This window comes from Egretta garzetta, unplaced genomic scaffold (genome assembly GCF_000687185.1).
Source record: "Egretta garzetta isolate BGI_Z169 unplaced genomic scaffold, ASM68718v1 scaffold94, whole genome shotgun sequence".
NCBI classification, from domain to species: Eukaryota; Metazoa; Chordata; class Aves; order Pelecaniformes; family Ardeidae; genus Egretta; species Egretta garzetta.
Window position 1 is genome coordinate 4,053,901 of NW_009259683.1, and position 14,955 is coordinate 4,068,855.

General features: G+C 36.5%; 1 protein-coding gene across 2 annotated transcripts in view; it reads left to right on the forward strand.

Moving 5' to 3' along the window:
* The window catches only part of ANKRD28 (ankyrin repeat domain 28), a 79,233-nt gene that overhangs the window by 57,101 nt on the left and 7,177 nt on the right, over positions 1-14,955 (forward strand). For both annotated transcript variants that reach the window (XM_009638644.2, XM_035894053.1), the window contains 12 exons: positions 4,394-4,505; positions 5,152-5,178; positions 6,125-6,199; positions 7,359-7,560; positions 9,009-9,096; positions 9,562-9,679; positions 10,276-10,495; positions 11,965-12,052; positions 12,149-12,232; positions 12,750-12,895; positions 13,081-13,163; positions 13,307-13,389. In XM_009638644.2, coding sequence (XP_009636939.1) covers positions 4,394-4,505; positions 5,152-5,178; positions 6,125-6,199; positions 7,359-7,560; positions 9,009-9,096; positions 9,562-9,679; positions 10,276-10,495; positions 11,965-12,052; positions 12,149-12,232; positions 12,750-12,895; positions 13,081-13,163; positions 13,307-13,389 — 1,326 coding nt within the window. The remainder of the gene's footprint in view (positions 1-4,393; positions 4,506-5,151; positions 5,179-6,124; positions 6,200-7,358; positions 7,561-9,008; positions 9,097-9,561; positions 9,680-10,275; positions 10,496-11,964; positions 12,053-12,148; positions 12,233-12,749; positions 12,896-13,080; positions 13,164-13,306; positions 13,390-14,955) is intronic.

Consider the following 14,955-nt stretch of genomic DNA (forward strand, 5'->3'; position numbering starts at 1 on the left):
TTGCCCTCTTACAAGTTGAGCTAGGATTAATTTTAGCTTCACAGTTGCTCGGAAAACCTCCAAACTATAATGGTTCTTCAGATGACATCGTTTTGCCATCTGTCTTATAAAAGGCACAAGCAAGAATGATGATGGCAATACTGCAGAGCTTTGGGAGATAAATCAAAGAACCGTCTCTGGAACCCACGTGACATTGCCCTTCTGATTAACAGTTGGCTCTCTGGAAGACAGGCTGCAAAGCAGAATGGCCTGAGGAGAAGCTTTTTATATTTATGCAGCAAGATGATTAGTAACAGCTGGAAAACCAGTATTGCTCATCTCATATTCAAAATAGGAATGAAGCTAAGAATGATTACTGAGTGGGAATATAAAGCCTAGGAAAAAAAAGGTCGGGAAATTATCTATATAGAAATTCCAAAGATATTTATGTGCATTTTTATAGTCTTTGTTCAGACATCTTTAAACACAGATTTTAGAGACAAGGGTGTTTTTGTTGAAAATGGTTTTCCTGTTTGTTCCTGTTTGGAAATGTTTCTTTTGTATCTTTAACAAATGCTTCTGATCTGGACCAAACACCAGTAAGCCTCATTTTGGCAAGACTAGACAGAGAAGCATGATTGCAAAATGAGATAAATTAAGGAGCATCTTAGGGGAGAAAAAAACACTCTCTTTCTATGTTAGAATTATTTAATAGACATCACAGCAATAAATAAATGGGAAATGAATTTAACTTATCTGGGCTTTCAGAAAGTTTGATTAATCTTCTTTTAGAGAGGCCTGTTGAGGACAGTAAAGTATGCAAAAGATGCTAAGTTAATGCCTTTCCTGGTTGAGAAGAAACAGCAAAAATAATTCTGTTTTGCATTGGAAATAATGGGGGCTCAAGGATTTTCAGTAGACTTTGCTGCCTGCGGCATATTTAGCGTATTGTGGTTTTTGTGAGCACACAAATACAGAAGGTAACAAAGTATAGGAATTTAGGTAGCCAAGGCCAGTGATGTTTAACATTTATTAATGAGCCATGAATGTTAATACAAAGTCATTGATTAAAATTAACAAAGAAAGTTAGATGATTGGACAAATAAAATGTAGGGACAGTAATTCTTACTCGATGGGACAAATTGACTTGTCTTTGGATTCTCAGAAACCTCATCCCGTTTCAATTCAAATAAAAATATGCAAGCACGGTTGCAATTAATGAAATCCAGGCATTTTTCTGCTAGGCAAATAAAATCCGAATTAGTTGGTTCAAAACATAGATATGCTTTACAGGTAGCTTTTTATTAGATATGTTGAACTTGGTGTAAAGTTACTTACATCTTGTGTTACACATGTTATTCCTTAAAACTGGAGAATTTTTACCTTTTTCACTACCTACCCAAGTCCTTTTCTCCTTTATGCTGGACACAAAATTACGGAAGTGAGAATGCACTTTGGTGTCACTCCTGTTCTGCTCAACTTCCTAATGAGACAGAGTACTTTGTAATTAGGTACTTTCTTGTTCATAGTTTTTCCTGCAGCTTTTTGCCCCTTTCATCTTCACTAACCTTTGTCTGGGATGGAAAAGCAAATATCAGGTCTTCACTTCAGCACATCACTGTTGTTGCACATGAGGTTATCTGGCCCTTGCCCCAGTACAGCTGTCTTACTCATGTTGAAAAGTGTTTCCATTTCATCACAGCTGGTACTGGATCTCATTCAGATGATGAACTTGCCCAGAGTCAGCAGATGGAACAGTGTCCTTCCTTGAAAGAACTTAGGAAGAGTTGTGAAGTTTGCAGGGTTGTGCTGTCTTCCCTCAGGAAATGTCTGCTTTTGCAGAATTTCTGCCTGTATTTCTCCAAGGTTTGAGTGTTCTCCAGGGGTTTGAATGATCAAGTTTCTACTCTTTAACAGCATGTTAGGATTCCTGCCTCTCAGATCTAAACCTGCCATATCCCACTGCAGGTTTTTCACACGAGATCACAGTGTAGCTATATCATACAACTACAGATGTTGAAATTTCCTTTAACTTTCTACCAAACAATTTCCCATGAGATAAATGGGAACTAAAACCCTCATATTATCAGTGTATCCAACTGGCCTGTTTGTCACTACTGATAATGGTAATCTGTGAGACCTTTAGATAAACTGTGCTAAGGAAGAAAGATTCCAAGCTGCATTTGACAAGATAGTATATTTTTTAGCTTCACTTGCATTTTATTTAACTGATAAAGAAGTATTTCATAATCCCAGAGAGAAGAAGGGATTGTGACCTGTTGTACGTTTCAGAAAACCATATGGCTTCACCAGCAAGTTGAAGGTCATGACAACGACTAACTATAAACATCTCTGTATTCTAAGGGCATGTCTTTGTGCTTCTTGACCTACAGAATTAATCTTTCCAACTATAATATAAAGTATATGTCTTGTACAAAGTAGCTTCACTTAAAGGTGTTCCTGGACTATTATCAATGCAAGGTTCTCCTGTCTGGATTTGCCACAAGAACAATAGTCCTAAACCAACAGTTGTAACAACCCATTTTAGAAGGATCAGAATGTCACTCTCCCTTGCTGGACTTCCGCTTGATGAAGTGGCCATTCAGAGGTTGGGCGTCTTTAGACTTTCACCTCCCACATTTTGTTTAGCGCTCTAGTTCAGTCTTCAGAAAGCCCTTCTATCACAGGATACGTTCCAAGTCATAAGAGAGGTGATTGCATTTGAATGTATGACGACTACCTTAGTGATGTCTTCTATGTGTTTTAGTCACACAGCACCATGTAGCTTCACAGGATATGTCACAAGACTTATAAATCTCACTCTTCTATGGGATGGATGTTCCCCTAGCTGCTTGGTGGTCCTTTCCTTCAGTGGTGAGAAGACCTACCCATTCCATTCTTCATTGTGCTCTGTCATAGCAGATGGTCCTTTACAGACAGAGAGCACTTCTGAAAATCATGGGTATCTCGGGGCAAAAGGACCAACCATTTCATATCGGTGTTCTTGAGCTCAGAGCTGTGTAGAACATATGCAGAGCTTTCTGGTCTTCTCTTCAAAAGTATTGTGCCCAGGTCTCAGCAGACAATCTAACCACCACGTGCAGTGTTGACAAGTGGGTTGTCATGAAGTCTCTTTTTCCCCTGCTGGAAGCAAATGATCCAGTCATTCGATATACTAGCAGATGGTTTTGAATCAGTTCAGCTTTGGTGAAGCCAGGCTTGGAGATCAGATCCAAGGATCTAAAGTCCATCTGCCTTTTGTGAAGTACCAGATGTTCTGTTCTCAAGTCAGGTAGTCTTCTGAATTAGATGCAGTCTTGATTCTGTCATCAGGTAAAATTGTATGTGCAATTTCTCAGACCCTAAAGGCTCTGCTTGAGGTAGGACATGAGGAGACCTTCTTTAAGCCTAAGTGTTTCAGCAAACAGACAAATTAAGTACCAGAATAATCTTGATCTGTGAATAAGAAACCTAAAATCTCTCATCCTTTCCTAGTCTGTCAATTCAGAATTTTAGAGGCTCTGTACAATCTCCGTCTTGCTCATGTTTGGGGGCTCTTATAGTCTCATGAACACTTTTGCAAAATAACCTGATGTTATTCTGGGAGTGTTTGTTTCTCTCCAGTCTTTATCCTGTTATCCTGAAGCTCTTGAAGCTGAGACTGTTGTGTGTCAGGTAGTTCAGTCTAGGTCAATTTACCTCTTTGTTCTCTGGGGGCTACTGCTTCAGAGTTCTCATGCTCATTATTTGTAGGCTTGCAAAATGTTGCTGATAGACAACATAAAACTATGAATAAGTAGGGTTATTGGTTGGAATAGTTTAGTGTGCATGCATGGAGTCTTTTAAAAACAGAAAACAGGGAGAGGGAGCTGACTTACAACTTTGTGTAAGGAATGGTAGGATACAAGTATGCCAACCACTAAATGTGTTTTCTGTATAAAAAACCCCAATAAATTAGTGTCCGGTAGTGAAAGTGTGTGTATGTATGACTTTCGGATTCGCACCATGAAAAACTCAGCTACTGGTTCTCTTCCTTCTGTATTAAGTACAGAAGAACGTACTGATACAGGAAAACATATAAAAATAGTAATTATTCGTATTAACAGAGGTAACTGCAGTTGTATTAGCTAGGAGGAAAACAGCCACAAAATACTAGTTTTAACCAAGTCAGATAATTCAGAGGATGCAGGATGTCTGCAGAAAAGGATTCTTTCAAATTTTGGAAGCTTTGTGATTGACCTTAATGCTTGGTGTAATGAGTTAGGTGTTCTTGACTCCTAGCCGATATTGTGCATTAAATCAGTGTTCCTGTGTGCTGTATTCTATTTTCCAATTGAATTGGAACAATTTATCACTTAGTGTAAAGTTGAAATTCAACATTTAGATATATGGTTGCATATGTCAATTTAAATAGGTGCCTGGAATACTTGCTAAGAAATGATGCCAATCCGGGGATCCGAGACAAACAAGGATACAATGCAGTTCATTATTCAGCTGCTTATGGTCATCGCTTATGTCTTGAATTGGTAAGAAAACGTATCATAGATGAAAGCTGTAACAGCTGCTCTTACAGAGTACGATGCAGAGGCCAGGGGATTCCTCCACATTGGTTCTTCATCTGTTAAGCTAGGTCAATCGTGTTTTTCAGCCCCTGTGAAGGTAGATATTTAAGCACTTGGTACTCTTAAAATAGGGGCGAGGTGAGGAGCTAAGATGGTAGATACTGCCTTAAAAAGGTAATACGTTCTGAGATGAAGAGATAACTGTTTGAGGATGTGGGATGTTAGTTTTATTTTGTTTCTTAGCTTAGAATACACTGCTAAATTTTTTCCTGATGGCTGAAATAAAATAACCAGAGGTTATCCCACTGAGAAGTGTTAAGAAATACCACAAATGTCATCTGAAGGAGCAAATTACAATGCAGGAAAAACCTGTAAAGTAAGGGTGCCTTTTAAAATACTTCACGTAGTTAGGGTAACTAATGGCCACATAGTAGAATTTTAGATAATAAAGCCTCAGGTAGTTTTTTATTAATCCCTTTGCAAAAATGTGTATGTAATTTGATATGCTAATTTTATCTTCTCTATGTTATAGAACTTAGTATTTTTATAGGACTTATACTTTTATATTCAAATGTATTCAAGCATGAATTTTGAATGTTTTTAATTGCAGATCGCAAACGAAACGCCTCTAGATGTTGTAAGTATTATTTCTCACTGTTAAAGCACTACTGTACAGCAAAAGGGAACATGTCATTTTAAAAATACTGCTTATTTTTAGACTTATACAACCATTTCAATGCATAGATGTATTGTTTAATTTCAGTTGCAGCTTAGATTTAATTGCAATTCAGAATTTTAAAATAGAAAATTATTTTTAAGCCATTTATTTTTTTTTTTACTTAAACATTTGTATTACCGTATTAGGAAAGTGTGATAATGAAACCTTAGTGATCTGAATGTATTTGGTGTTCTTCAAACACTTCGAGTGCTTTCATTCTACTAGTGTACTAAATTAATTATGGTCTTGAAAAAGACCCAGAATTAAAATCTCAGAGCACACCTGAAAGTAACAAATAGAAACGTGTACACATGAATATTTTAATCCTATTTTATAATGCTTGTGCCTTTTTTGGGTCCATTTTCTTCTCTTTGGGAAATGTTTTTCTGTTCTGAGAAATCAATCCTGCCTTCTGGCTTTTCATACTGTTTTCTTGCCAACTTTTCACCTAATGTAAATGCTTACTTGTTTTGGGGTTGGGTTTTTTTTTTCCTACTACAGCTGTTCTCACCTGTCCTTGTCTTCCCTTTATATGCATTTCATCCATGTTATTTCATATGGCTGCTTCAGGAAAAATAATAATTTTAGATTAGGTTCTGATTTAATTATTGCATTGTTACGCAAAATTAAACAACTGCGCTTTGAGATGAATATGGGGGAGGGGTTGCAGTCATTGCAATTCAAAAATTTTAAAAGGTTGACAGAGATTTAGAATTCCGAAAGAAACTGTAATCCTATGTTGTTCTTCCTATTTTTCTCCCTTTATTTTTCAATCTGTGTATACTGGAAACTGTAGCAATTATTGCTGAACGTTTTTAAAGGTGAGGGGTTTTTGCACTCACTCTGACTTTATCTCTCTGCTAAGCTGATGGAAACATCGGGTACTGACATGCTGAATGATTCAGACAACAGAGCACCTATAAGTCCACTGCATTTAGCTGTAAGTATTTCATTCTTTAGTGATGATAGCTCGTCTAATTGCAAACAACTGTTGACAGATGTCTGTTCATTCTGGATTTTTTAAAAATAGGTCAATAGCAAGAAACGAAATGCAAAAATACGTACATAATATTTCTGACTTGCTGTATACAGGGTGATTTTTGCTTCATTTTGGAATCTTCTTTCATTTGGAATCTTCTAATTAAGACTGATGTTATAATTTATACTAATGAAAATTTTAGAAGACTTGTTCTATAAGTAATGATGACTTTTTATCATCATAAGTGTTTTACCCTCGTTATTTAGGATGAGAAGTATTTGTCAATGCTTGAAGAAAGATTTGCACAAAGAGTAGTGTAGGAGAGGACCTGATGAAACCGTCTATACAAACATAATCAAAATACAGAGTAACCAGCTCAATATGTAGCTTTCATCTTTTCACTGGACTTGGAGCAATTGAAAAACCCCAGTGTACTTTCTGAAAATAGCCTAAATCTCATGCAGTACATACGTATATATATATAATGGAAATTACAAAACAGTACTTGTAGATGTTTATTTTCATTACTAACTTTGACACTTTGTCTTGACACATGCCTACAGAGTATTCTTCATGCTATTTTTTTTTATCCTTGTAAATCCATTCTGATCTCTTAACTGGTTTCATCCCCTAACTCCTTTCTGTTTTACCAGTTATGTTAACTGTAGCTATTTGTACTGTATTCTTTTTACTTACAAATTTTACTGGCTTTTTCTTTTTTAAATATTTTATTAAAAACCTAATAGGAATTAGTTAAGTTTGCACATACTCCTCACTTGAAATAGTCTGAGGGTGATGCAATTCTAACATGAAGCAATGAAACATGCAGTATTCAAAATAGTGGTAGTTACACAAATTGGAGACAGACGATTTTCTGAAAGTTGTTTCAGTTGCTGACTGAACAGATAAAATGGAGAAATCCCACTAACATTCTTGCTTGAAATGGTGGGGGTTTTAAATTAGTCATAACTACTGTAACTACTTACATGCTGCATCAGTAGCTGTTCCACATATTAAAACAAAGCTACTATCTAACAGTGACTTTAATTTATGTAATCCTGGTAAGTAAAGTGAAAAATGTGAAGGGTGGGAAAACTGAAGCATTTTCTTATTCTTGTAGGCCTACCATGGCCACCATCAAGCTCTGGAAGTGCTGGTACAGTCGCTGCTGGACCTTGATGTGAGGAATAATAACGGAAGGACACCATTGGATCTTGCCGCCTTTAAGGGACACGTGGAATGTGTAGATGTGCTCATTAATCAGGGAGCATCAATCTTGGTGAAAGATTATGTTGTAAAGAGGACCCCAATACATGCTGCAGGTAGGTGCTAACCGCTAACCTCTGAAATTGGGGGGGTTGAAGTGGATCATCTTTTCGTTTAGAAGTCTCTATCCTTAATGTTCTAAGAAATGGTGTTTAGGAATAGATGATGACTTTAAAGGTGTATGCTGTGCCGAGAAAGGTGTAACAAAGCAGTTGTGGGTGGAAAACGGTATTAACCCAATAAATGGTCTGGGCTGGGAGTGCTGTTCCCCACTGCTCACTGGAAGGGTGCATAGTCCTTGTCCCTTCCACCAGCTAGGCTAGCTGTGCTGCCAGGTGTCAGCGACACGTTCCTGCTTCTCTCCTCGTCTTTCATGCAGCCCAAACTGTAGGCCCGAATTTAGATTTGTGAATTGTGTTGCCTATCTTGGCAGTAGAATACTTCTAAAAATGACTGGAGTCCTGGAGAATTTTGTCAGTTTGAGAAGAGACATGAAAACTATGCTTTGGGTCTTTTCCAAGGATTTAAATGACTCCTGAGTGTTTTCAAAATAACAGCAATCCTTTGCAATATTTTCTCACTGCCTTTCCTAGAAAAATTCTATAAACCTACCTTTCTCGAAGTCTAGTGTTCATACTATATTCTTATTTTTTCCTCTCTTTGAAAATAGGCTTGTTTAAATCGACATTTATAGTTACAGTATTGTAGAAATGTTGCAGTAAAAAGAGCATTATATACAAAACATTATCATTCTAATCACTTAATTTGTTGTCCATGAGCACAAGCTGTATTCTTGTATTTGATTTAGCTTCTCCTAAGTTCTGTTAGCATTTCTGTCCACTAAAGAAGCATGAATTGTCACTGTTCTTATGTAGACTGAATACAGCAGCTGTATGTCAGAAATAATTTCCCCTCCAACAAGCAATCATTTGTCTTTCATGAGTTGCATTTAAATGTGATTTCTCAATTTTTTTGTTTCTTTTCTTTCTCCTTTTTTTAACTGCTTGGTTAATTACTTCTATGCATTGCATTTCCTTCCACTCTTTCTAAATGTGATTTCAGTTATCGTTTCATAACTGTGCACATGCTACGCTTGCTAACAAAATCTGTGTATGATGGGCTAGGTATGTGTTTACCTGTGCCTTAAAACAAGCAAAAGTTATGCTAATTACTATATTTAATTATTCCTTCTTGTGGATGTTGTAGAAGCATATATTCTAATTATGGTTAAAGTGTGCAAGCTCATTTATATGTAAAAAACAAATACCTTGTTGGCAATTGACAGTTGGAATGGATTACTTTTAATACTATACAGTTGCAAATGCCTAATTTCTGCAATAATTTTCTAGTGTTCATATTTTTTGGTTTTAAGTTATAACAATGGTAAAGCTGTACAGTGGGTTCTCAAGCTAACCGGCTTTAGTTTGAGCAAGTTACTGTTCTGTTTGAGCTGTATACTCAAAGGCAATTAATGTAAAACTCGTGTTTTTATGATGTTTTACAGCTACCAATGGTCACTCGGAATGTTTGCGGCTATTGATAGGAAATGCAGAACCACAGAACGCTGTGGACATTCAAGATGGAAATGGACAGTGAGTTTAAACAATACACATTCTGTTCTTCACAAGTTGCTGCATTTTATAAAAGGAAAAACTAAATATTTTACACTGGGGATTTTTAATTTATTACTTTAAAGGGAGATGATATTTCAACTAGGACAAATGAGACTGTGTATTTGGCAATAAACATACTCTTGGCAGTGAAAAATGTTCTTGTTCGGTTGGGAGGAAACTAAAATATGTTTTATTGCCCAGATGCTGAAAAACGGATTCTAGTAACTTAATCAGGACTTCTGAATTAAGCAATATTAATTTTATTTTCTTGTACCTAAAAAGCAAATGAGTAGCATTCTCAGAGTGAAGGCAGTGCTAGAGAAGATCATCGATGGTGTAAATTTGAACAGCGTTGTCCAGAAGGACAGCAGTTGCTACATTTCAGCTGAGTGCTAGTCTGTTAAATTTCCGTGTAGATTATGCTTTATTTCACTCTCTGCTTAGGACTCCTCTGATGCTGTCAGTTCTCAATGGGCACACCGACTGCGTTTATTCACTCCTTAACAAAGGAGCAAATGTAGATGCCAAAGATAAGTGGGGAAGGACGGCATTACATAGAGGGGTAAGCGAGTATTCCTTTTCTGGCCTTTCCAGTTTCATGCATATTAATTTCAGATACAGACTTAATATGTAGCGTTAATGAATTTCTCATTATTCTCATCTTGCCATTCTTAGTTTTTAATTGTCTTTTTAGTTGCTTTCAACAGGCAAGCTTTTGCCTGTTTGCTCTGTATCCTCAAAATTCTTTCGGACTTCTGGAGTCTCTTAAGCTTGCTGTAAAGTGTTGACTGGAGAGGTCCCACAGTACTGCTTTTTGTTATGGGGTGGGGGTAGTGTTAATGGGAGGAAGAAAAGCGTAATGCATGCCATATGCCAATTTTTTTTTTTTTATAGTCTCTGCCAGATAAGACAATTGAATGAGCCCTCGAGATTAGCAGTTCATTCAGTGTTATTCCAAGAAGTGATTCTGTCATCAATATGATAATACATTGCTGTTTTTCCAACAGAATGGCTCTTTCCAGGAATACAAATAACTGTGCTTATTTTGTTATTACTTAAAAATGTAAGAAATCGTCTGACGTTTGCTTGCTTTAGTTATACACCTTGGCATATAGACATGAATATTTGCCAAGTTGCTATTTCCTGTCTCTCTCACAGGCAGTTACTGGGCATGAGGAATGTGTGGAAGCATTGCTTCAACATGGTGCTAAGTCCTTATTACGAGACTGTAGGGGGCGAACCCCTATACACTTGTCAGCTGCATGTGGACATATAGCTGTTCTAGGAGCTCTCCTGCAGTCAGCTACATCCGTGGATGCAGTACCTGCGATAGCAGACAATCACGGCTATACATCACTGCATTGGGCCTGCTATAATGGTAAAATACATTAAAGTTAAAATACAGGTCTAAATGTATTTATTGATATTGAGACAGAAGTTATAACTACTTATAAAACCAACATATAAAGTCTGTCCTCTTTCAGTTTGTATTAGTCAATGTGACAATATGACGGGAATTGAGGGGGGATGCATTACTGTCTAATACATAATAGTATCTAACACATGGTATCTTGAGGGGGAATGCATTACTGTCTAATACATAATAGTATCTAACATCTAATACACAAACATTTTTGTACTACATTTTTTGTTATGAACTGCCTTCTTAGTTTTATGCCTCAAGGAGTCTTTCTAGAAGTTCAGCACAGTACCTGTGAAGAGAAATGTGCCACATGTCCCGAAAATATAACCATCACAGGGAGTCTTGGTTTCAGATTAAATCTTTTTTTAAACTTCCTTCAAATCAACCTGGATAGGCACAAGAAGTTAAAGTATATGACAGTGATTCAATAAGAGGTTTGGTTTTGTTTTTTTTTCTTCATTGATACTTTTCTTGGATTTGGGGGTGAGGGAGGCCTTAAAAGGTAGGAAACTCATTCACCTCCTTTGCTAAAGATTTTGTTCTGTGTGTTCCTTTCTGACATAGTAGAGGTTCTCATTTATTTTACCTCTGAGTCACGTGATAGAGAAAGATCAAGGAGTAAGGATGTAGAGCTTCACTTTACCAATTACTTTTAAGTGAATAACTAACGAGGCTGTCTTCACAGCTGAAGCAACTGGGTAGTACATTGATTTGAACCGGAATAACATCTCTTTATCACATTCGTAAAATTAAATTCTTACGGCTTGGTCCATTTTCAGAGTGACCACAGTGTCTGAATAAAACAGAACGGAAATATGCTTGAATTGTAGAATGAAAATTGGACAGGACTTGTGAAAATCCAGATCTTCAGACAACAGTGAATGTGGAAGGTTCTCTGCGTATACACATTGAAGATCAAACAGATCGTTACAATTGTTAGCTACCTGTACAGCAGCAGGCTATAGAATTTTGAAAATAATAGTATAATAGGTTGAACATGTTCTTTTTCACACATTTTCTTTTATTATGACCATCGATTTGATTTTTCTTTGGGTTTAGCAAGACAGTGGAACAAAAATAACCCCCAAATGGTGGAGACGTTTTCATGTAGACTAAGTGATGAATGTACAGAAGAGTTTGAAACGTGGTGGTATAAAGAACTAAATTAAGTGTTCTGGATGTTCTTCAGGCAGCATCAGATCCCTTCTAAATTTCAGAAAGTTTACAGTGTTAAATGTCAGTTTGATTTTCACGATTCTAAAAGTGTCTTTGTTCCTAAATGTAGCCCTATCGAATATAACCAGTGTGATGTTGAAATTTTCAGGTGAAATACTGCTTAATCTAATTTAGATACATAGTTTTGTTGTAATCCATAGATAGACCTTTTCCCTTTTTTTAATATCTAACTTTTACATTTGCTTTAGGTCATGACAGTTGTGTAGAGCTGCTCCTGGAACAGGAAGTTTTCCAGAAAATGGAAGGAAATTCTTTCAGTCCATTGCATTGTGCTGTGTAAGGAAGTGCAAAATTATTCTTTATAGATTTCATTGCTGTATTTAACAAAAGATTTATCATTGTGTAAATAACAGTCTGTTTAATTCCTTATAGGATAAATGACAATGAAGGTGCTGCAGAAATGTTAATTGATACACTAGGTGCTGGTATTGTAAATTCAACAGATTCAAAAGGAAGGTAAGAGTGCAAATGCACAGTGGAAGAATGTTTGTAATGTAATAGAGTTGCTCGGCTAAATTCTATAATCATTTGGGGGTTTTGTATTTGCTACTGACATTAATTCCCCCTTTCCCCTGTTTTTATTCTTTTAAGATTTTTTTTTTTATTCTGTGCTAGAAATAAATTTTAGATTTTTAAAGAACTGTTCTGTTCAATAAACTTGAATTGGCTTCTTATTACATAGGCAAGTTTGAGCATGTTTTAAATTGTATCACTTTGTGGGTAGTATTTTATGCATGTTTTATTTTTTCTGAATCAAATCGTATCTATTATAAATGACATAGAGGGAATTATTTGAGACTTGAAAGTATCTTTCTAAAGGCAGCAGTCACAACTGCAGCAATACTGATTTCAAAGGATCAGTGAGAGGGCCTGCCCAGTCTTTTGTATCTGTAGGGTCATAGTCAGCATTCCCCTTTGAATAAAGTACAAAGCATGGCTGAACATGGCCATGTTGTCTCTTGATCTGTTGTAGAACTCCTCTTCATGCAGCAGCTTTTACGGATCACATTGAGTGTCTACAGCTTCTGCTCAGTCACAACGCTCAAGTAAACGCTGTAGATTCTTCTGGGAAAACACCTTTAATGATGGCTGCAGAAAATGGACAGACAAATACAGTTGGTAAAGAGAAAGCTTTATATATTTCTGCTCTTAAGTTTGTTAATCCTACTGTGGGTAAAGTTGCCTTACAGTTAACATTCTTGTGGATATATTTTGTCAAAATTATGTTTTCGTTTTGTACAAATGTAAGCCATTAATACTTTAAGGAATGTGCTTTTAGGTAATACAAATCTTTATTTCCCCAGAGGTGCTGGTTAGCAGTGCTAAGGCTGATCTGACTTTGCAAGACAGTTCTAAGAACACAGCACTCCATTTGGCTTGCAGCAAGGTGCGTGCATGGTCTGACTTACCAGTGCTGAGCTTTCTGTTGTCAAGCGCTGATTGCAAATGTTAACTTGTTACTTTGAAACTGCATTCAAAGCATTTTTTGAAGAGTATTTGTTACATGACAGATGTTTGTTCTGTATTAAGGGTCATGAAACTAGTGCCTTGTTAATACTGGAGAAGATTACGGATAGAAACCTCATCAATGCCACCAATGCAGCCTTGCAAACGTATGTATCAGCGGTTTGTGTTTGACAGATGAGTTTTTGGTGTGTTTCTGCTAAAACCGCTATCTTGCTTATAAAGAGGAATATTTTTCAAGAGTTTTCTTCCAAATCAGTTGAATTTTTATTGAACTGCTTAACACAGGTATCAATAGTTTAACTGACTTGAAGTGAAATGGTGTTTTGTTCATACTTAAAGTTCTAGTTTTAGCTGAGAGAAAGGGATGATAAATAAATCTTACAGTATTGTGATTCAGGGAATCCTGTGTGGAATTACTGCAATCTGATGAGATTACCTGTAAACCAATTTATTTTTTTTTTTGTTGTATACATTATCTAATTTGTCAATTAAAATTCACTTCAGTTAGCAACTCATTGGAGGCAAACTGAGACTTGGTCTTCAAAGCTAGCTAATAAAAAACCCAGCTGAACTACGCTTTTATTCTTCAGCATGCTTTCTGTTAGGAAAAGATATCTGTTGCAACTAGGATAAAAGACTTTTCTATTAAATGTGATGGAGACTGTAGCATTTTTAATGCTTCCTGAAGATCTTCTCTCAAGTAGAGTTAAGCCTATTTTGTTAGCCCAACCAGAAGGAAAACTTAAAAACGTAGCAGTGTGTTGTACTGGGGAATATATTTCAGGATGAGCTTTAAAATGACTCTTCTGCGTTTTTTTCCTTTTAAATAATGTGTTTGTGTTATAGGCAATATTTGACACCTGACATGTATATGAGTTATGTACATGAATTGTTAGGCTGCTTGAATAATGCTATCACAGACCATTTAGGGAAAAAACCCACCAGAACTTCTAAGCAACTTGTGTATTTATCTGGCCTTACATCCTTTCTGGAATCTGTCATGTTCAAACTCCTACAGCTCTTCCAACTGTTCTCAAGAGATCTGCTCGAACTCTGGAGTTAAGATAGTAAGAGGTCTTCCTCTGCTCTTGCTGCTCACCATGGTGCACCTCAGGCAGCGTGAAATAACCAGAAAGCAGGAAAGGGATTCATTGCCCCATTTCTGGCTTGAAGGGGGGGTATCTTGGGAGGAGGAAAAGCAGAAATGAGGTGGGAACAGAAGTGGGAAAGTATGCTACCACAGGCTCATCTAATTCCACCCACATGCCTTGGCGCATGTAGTCTGATGGAGAGATGTCATGGGGAAAAATAGGTACATATTCACACCTCCATGAAATGTTTATCTAAATTGCAAGATTTTAACAGTTGTTTAAAATATTACCGGTTTAGCAAATGTTTTTTAATAACTAAACTGACTTTCTAAACAGCTTTCATTATAAACAATGTCCTACTTTATGCCAAGATAAGCATTACAATTGTTTGCCTCTGTTTTTATTACAGTTACAGTACATTTTTCAGTATATCTGTGGTGTGCAGTAGTTCTTCAATTTTAATACTTTATTATAAGCACCATATATACAGCTTCTCTGAATTGTATCTTTTGCATTTCTCGTCTGTAAGTAAGGCACCTGTTTCCAAATCAAAATACAGTTCACAGTTAATTCAAACAATTTTAAGAATCTCAAAATAAATGAAGAGCAGTATAAAGCAAA